Raw genomic sequence first — 6084 nt, 5'->3', positions numbered from 1 at the left:
TGCTTTAACCTGCTTGGTTCAAAGCCTCAGATCTGAGGCCTGAAGATGCTCGAGCCAGACAAGGGCCCCCCAGAGCATGCTTAGTCCTGCTCCTGGGCCAGCTTGGGTGGCTGATGCCTGCTCAGCCTTGGGTCTTCTGAGACCCGAGGAGGCCTGAGCAGAACCCAGTCCTAATGTCAAACTGAGCCCAAGTTGGTCCTAACAAGCCTCAGATCTGGGGCATCTGCCAGTGCGGGGGGGCCTCCTTGGGCACAAAGCAAGTTTAGGTATGCTCAGGCTAGGGGGTTTCATCCAATGGCTGCTGGCTTTGGGAGGCTCAGCAAGGCTCAAGCCTCAGGTCTGAGAACACGACCCAGGGAGCCCGATGCCTGGGCCTGTCCCCTGAAGTCTGAGCCTTGGGCATTACTGGCCTCAGTCTTGAGGGGCCTCCTTACCCCTGGCTGCCTTCAGCACCCTGCCCAGCAGTGTGACAGAGGTGGATGGCGCCCTTACTATCTCTGTGACTCCAGCGGGGAGGCGGATCCCACCAGAGGAAGGAGGAAGAAAGGTGCCAGGATACTTTGTTGGGAGAGAATCGTAGGGCTGCAGAGTGGACCCCTACCCCTCCACGCTTCAGGGTTTTGGAGGCAGCGCCTCAATGACCTCAATCCTAAGACCCATATGAGGGCCTGAAGGACAGAAAGGACTCCACGTTTCCTGCAAGCTTCCCACCCAGGATCCACCCGCATCTTGCAGAAAGGGTGGAGCTCCGAGAAGAGGCGCGGCCTGGGCGGGGTCTGAAGGACGACGGGGCGGGGTCAGCTGGCGATCCCTAAGCCAATGTTAACGGATGGGGGGCGGGGCTCTGGTGGTAGAAGGGGGCGTGGCCTCCTCTGATAGGCCGCGCGCATCGCAGGGCGTGGCCTGCGGGGCGCGGCGCGGGGCTGGGCGGGTCCGAGGCCTGGTGGCCGGCGTGGACTGGCGAGAGCAGCGGCTCCTTTAAGCCCCCGGCCCCGCCCCCCCCGGTCCTCGGCGTGGCCAGAGTCTGGCCGCGGAGGGGTCGGGTCCGCGGGACCGCGATGGAGCTGCACATCCTAGAGCACCGCGTGCGGGTGCTGAGCCTCGCCCGCTCCGGCCTCTGGCTCTACACCCACCCGCTCATCAAGCTGCTCTTCCTGCCCCGCCGAAGCCGGTGCGCGCGCGAGTTCGGGGCCACAGATGAGGGTGGGCTCCCCTAGCGCCCCGGGACGGGGTCGGGAGGTTAGAGTCGCCGCGGGGCCAGCGGGGACTGGGGCGGGGTGGGCCCATCCCCCTTCCCCTTTCCCCCTCCCCCCCCCACCGCGGCCGCCATCCGGCCTGGCTTCACCCTCCGCGGGACCGCCGCCTATCCGGGCCCGTTTAGCGCAAACAGCCTCAGGTGGGCGATGCTGCACTCCGGGTGGAATCGCATGCGGGCATCCCTTCCTGGGACGGCCGGGAGCTCCTCCCAGGCGCCTCCCATCGGGGCAGAGGGGCAAGTCTAGGCGACTCCAGGTCCGACGCCCCGGGGCGGTCGGCGCGCGCGGGTCAGCCTCTCCTCCCCTCCTCCCCCCTCCCCCCCGGGAATGGAGGGGCGGGGGGCTCCTACCGAGGTGGGAGGCGGGCAACAGCTCTCGATTCCCGAGATGGGGCCCATTCCCCGCTGGGAGAAAACTGAGGCTCGAGGGGGCGGGGAGGCGCCTGGCCAAGGGGTGTGGCGGGCGGACGGAGCGGGCTGCACCCCCCTCCTCCCACCCCGGGCTGAAGGTGCCTCCCGCCCCCATCCAGGTGCAAGTTCTTCAGCCTGACGGAGACTCCCGAGGACTACACGCTCATGGTGGACGAGGAGGGCTTCAAAGGTGGGGGCGGGGCCGGGGAGGGCGGGGGTGCTCCCCTCCCGGCGGGGTTCTCACTCGATGCTGGGGGGTCCCGGGACGCAGAGCCCAGGCTTGGAAGGCAGAGGCATCTGGCTTCGGCGCGGACTCCACCACTCACTGGCGGTGTGCCCTTGAGCAAGTCATTTCCCCTCGCCGAGCTGTTTGTTTCCTCTTATTTAAAAGGGGTGTCGTTCATGCTTCTGATCTAATGGGGTCCCAGGAGGGTTTTACAAACGGGCTGCGTGTGAAGGGCCCTTAGCAGCGTCAGCCTGGCCGCAGGGCCTCCGTGAGGCTCGCTGGCAAGAACCCGGGGTTCCTGTGGCTGTTCCAGCCCCCTGGCCATTATTTCCGCCTGGGCTTCTCTCCCTGGTGCTGGCCATCGCCTCCCTGACTCCCTGGGAGCTCCAGGAGTCTGAGGGCTGGGGAGGGACTGGAGGCAGGGAGCAGGCACCCAGCCCAGGGCAGGGTCCTGGGGGCGGGTGGGGAGTGGGGGAAAGGGACCGCTGAGCTGTGCTTGGGCAATTAGCAAGCCAGCCTGGCCCCAGCGCTTAGTCGGGACTGGACGCCAGCCTGGGCCCTCCCTGGCCTCTGGGGCTGACGTCTGGCTCCTGCTCCCGTCAGCCTGGCCTCTCCTCACAGGCCTGGAGGCTCAGGCCAGCCAGATGGGGCTTGACCCATCTCCCACTGCACTGCTGCAGGCCTTAGTTTCCCTGTTTGTGCTGCAGCCAAGTTTGGGTCTGTTGAGAGGGAAGGGCATCATCCCTCAGCCATCCTGATCTACTGGCGCCCCCTCATGGCACCCCACGGGACAAAGCCCCCGTTCACCCACAGAACACTGTCGTGAAGTATGCATGCTGTCATCCCCTTTTACAGATGAGGAAACTGAGACTCAGAGAAAGGGAAACCACTTGCGCCAGGTCGACAGCAAGTAAATGGCGGAGCCGAGGCGCAGACAGGGAAAAGGAGGGGTTGGCCCCGTAGGCCCTGACTGCGTCCTGTGCCCTCTGCCTGCAGAGCTGCCCGCGTCGGAGTTCCTGCAAGTGGCCGAGGCCACCTGGCTGGTGCTGAACGTGTCATCCCACAGCGGAGCCGCGGTGCAGGCCGCGGGGGTCACGAAGATCGCCCGCTCCGTCATCGCCCCGCTGGCCGAGCACCACGTGTCTGTGCTGATGCTGTCCACTTACCAGACGGACTTCATCCTGGTGAGCTTCCCGCGGGCGCCCGTGTAGGGAAGGCCGGGCCTGGCCGCCTGGGGACCCACGCGCGACGCCGTCTCCCCGCGGCCCAGGTGCGGGAGCAGGACCTGTCCGTGGTGATCCACACGCTGGCCCAGGAGTTCGACATTTACCGCGAGGTGGGCGGGGAGCCCGTGCCTGTGGCCAGGGACGATTCCAGCAACGGCTTTCCGCGTGCTCAGCACGGTGAGGGCACCCTCTGGCCCCCAGACCTGGGTGAGGCGGGGGGTGGGGGAGCTCCTCTTTCCACGGAGGCCCATTGCTTGTGTGTGGAAAGACTAGCTGACCCCCGATCGGCCACCTTGCAAGATCGGGGCACGGGGCCGGGGAAACCAAGGCAGAGATAGGTGTTTGTAGAACAGGATGCTACACTCAACCCAGGCCCCTCCCTGGCCAGCCACCAGGGGGCGCCCCAGCCCATGGTCCTTCTTTCACTCTCCACCTCCTGGTTCCCCCCAGCAGGGCCCAACCCCACGGTGCATCCTATCCAAAGCCCACAGAACCGCTTTTGTGTCCTCACACTGGACCCCGAGACCCTGCCGGCCATCGCCACCACCCTCATCGACGTCCTCTTCTACTCCCACAGGTGGGCCTCCTGCGTTTAGTCTCTGCCCTCACATCGCCGTTCTCTATGCTCTGCCCCTCCGCCACCTGCCCCTCCGTTGGTTCTGCCCTCGGTGCCCTTCATTGGAGTTTGGGGCAGGTCCCAGCGCTACAGCTGGAGCCCTCTCCTGGGGTGTGGGCAGAGCCTTTGGAACAGACAGGGTTCATTGTCCTCCCCCAGCCCACCCCCACCTGGCACCATCAGAAGATCGGGGTCCTAGGACTGGGAAGGAAAGTGGCCCAGAGACGTGGGTCGGGGGATGGGGGAGTGGGGCTGCTCAGGGGTCTCGGGACTGACTGGAGGGAGGTGGAGTGGGCCTGGCACCCAGCAGAGTACCTGAGCCCCGTGTCCCTCCCCAGCGCCCCCAAAGAGGCAGCCCCTGGCGATCCGGGACCCAGCTCCATCACGTTCTTTGCCTTCTCCCTCATCGAGGGCTACATCTCCATCGTCATGGATGCGGAGACACAGAAAAAGTACGTGACCCCCGGCCGAGGGCGGGCCGCCGATGCTAAGCCAGGCCCGGGGAGGAAGGAGGCGGAGGAGGCGTGAGGCTCTGGAGTCACCAGTCGCACCTGCCTCCCCAGGTTCCCCAGTGACCTGCTGCTGACCAGCTCCTCGGGGGAGCTGTGGAGGATGGTGCGCATCGGGGGACAGCCCCTGGGCTTCGGTGAGGCCGCGTCCTGTGTGTGTGTGTTGGGGGGTTTGGGAAGGGCCTGCGGCACGGCCGGGGTGACCCCCATGGACCCCTCCTCCACCCTCAGATGAATGTGGGATCGTGGCCCAGATCGCGGGTCCCCTGGCCGAGGCCGACATCTCTGCCTACTACATCAGCACCTTCAACTTCGACCACGCCCTGGTGAGCACCACGGGTGGGGGAAGGGGCTCCCGAAGGGATACTGAGGCCCAGGAGGGTGAAGGGACCAGCGGTGGTAGTCCCAGTGAGCCAGGAAGCCGGGCGGCCCTGACCCCTTCCCCCTGCCCCCCGACCTGCCCGCAGGTGCCCGAGGACGGCATCGGCAGCGTCATCGAAGTCCTCCAGCGACGGCAGGAGGGCCTGGGCTCCTGAGGCCGCGGGGGAGCCGCAGCCTCTGCGCTCGGCCCTCACCCCCAGGCTTCCAGAGACTTCTCTAAGCTATTTCCCCAAGCTCTGGGGTGAGCCCACTTCCCTCTCCTGCCTCCCCCACTCATGCAGGGGGACCCCCACCTCTCTGTATAAGCTGCGTGCAGGCACCGGCTCTCCCGCGGACGCGCGTGTCTGCCCACACAGGGAACACGGTGCTCTGGGCTTCCCCCCGGGGAGCCCTCAACCCATCACTCCCCACCCAGCCTCGGCGTTTGCACATTCCCTGCCTGAGGCTGAGCCACCCCCTCTCAGCACCCGGGCCGGCTGCTCCCTGGACAGGGCCCTGGTCTCGTTCTGCGTCCGGTTGGGCTGCTTCCCTGACCAGGTGGGTTCTGACAGTGCCTTCCCCTCAGGGGGCCTCGGAGAAAAGTATTTTTACGTCTCTCTGCTCTTTTTTTTTTTTTTTTTACCAACTTGTTAATAAAGGGCTTGTAGTGTCCAGGCTGGGCTGTGGTCTTTGGGGTTGTCTGAGCCTCAGCCACGGCTGCTGTGCTGCTCCTCGGCCCCGCTGCCTGCGGTGCTGGCTCCCGTGTCCCATCCCGTCGCAGCTGCGGAACCGGAGCCTCAGGAGGTGAAGTGACTTAGCCAAGGTCACACGGTTCCCATCCAGGGCCGCCTGGCCCTGAAGTCTGGCCTCTTCCTTCATTCCTTGCCGCTCCCAGAATAGCCCAGAAGGTCCTTGACGGGAATCGAACCTCGGTCCACAGGTCCACGCTCTATCCACTGAGCCACACCAGCCAGGGCCCACTCCGCTCTTGAGCTCTTGATGGCTACACGCCTGGGCCAGAGGCTCAGTCAGCACATCTGGCCCCAAGTTTCCTGTCGTGGAGGGGCCGCCTCCCCGCGCTGTGAGCTGGGGTTCCACTGTGGCCTGATGGGGCCCCACAGATGCGTCGGGAGGTTATCAGGTGCCTTCAGCCCAGGCCCGCCCGCGCTCAGGAAGGGAAGAAGGGTGTGACTTCGTCGTACTCAGCCTGCGGTGGCTCCCCAGAAAAGTCAGAACGGGGGCCAGGCCTCTGGCAGTGCGCCCGCCCTGGCCCTGGGGACCCTGGGGGCCTGCAGATCAGAGGAGCTGAGACGCATCCAGGCCTGGTGAGTGAGCAGCCAGGGGCCGTGAGCCAGGCATTTGCCCTTGGCCTCAGTTTCCCCAAGTGCATGGAGACAGGAGTCGGCTCCTTCAGGACCCTGTGCCCCATGGCCCTGGGTAGGGGGCGTTTCTTTATAGTTTGTCTTTGGTGAGGGGGTAGG

The 6084-nt window shown here is 65.8% G+C and overlaps 1 protein-coding gene across 2 annotated transcripts; it reads left to right on the top strand.

The window, feature by feature from the left end:
* The first annotated feature begins 960 nt into the window (after positions 1-960).
* Positions 961-5278, top strand: CASTOR1 (cytosolic arginine sensor for mTORC1 subunit 1). 2 transcript variants are annotated; one of them, XM_008142444.3, is made up of 9 exons: positions 961-1171; positions 1786-1856; positions 2889-3076; positions 3163-3295; positions 3572-3695; positions 4073-4186; positions 4298-4380; positions 4475-4569; positions 4711-5278. In XM_008142444.3, the coding sequence occupies exons 1-9, from the start codon at positions 1059-1061 to the stop codon at positions 4777-4779; spliced, it is 990 nt and encodes a 329-aa protein (XP_008140666.1). In that variant the 5' UTR covers positions 961-1058; the 3' UTR covers positions 4780-5278. The 2 variants fall into 2 exon arrangements, with proteins under 2 accessions (XP_008140666.1, XP_028002551.1); XM_028146750.2 differs by having other exon boundaries at positions 3569-3695.
* The last annotated feature ends 806 nt before the right edge of the window (positions 5279-6084 follow it).

This window comes from Eptesicus fuscus, chromosome 23, assembly GCF_027574615.1.
Source record: "Eptesicus fuscus isolate TK198812 chromosome 23, DD_ASM_mEF_20220401, whole genome shotgun sequence".
Taxonomy (NCBI): domain Eukaryota; kingdom Metazoa; phylum Chordata; class Mammalia; order Chiroptera; family Vespertilionidae; genus Eptesicus; species Eptesicus fuscus.
Note: the sequence above shows the minus strand (reverse complement) of the source record. Positions and strands in the feature narration are given on the sequence as shown.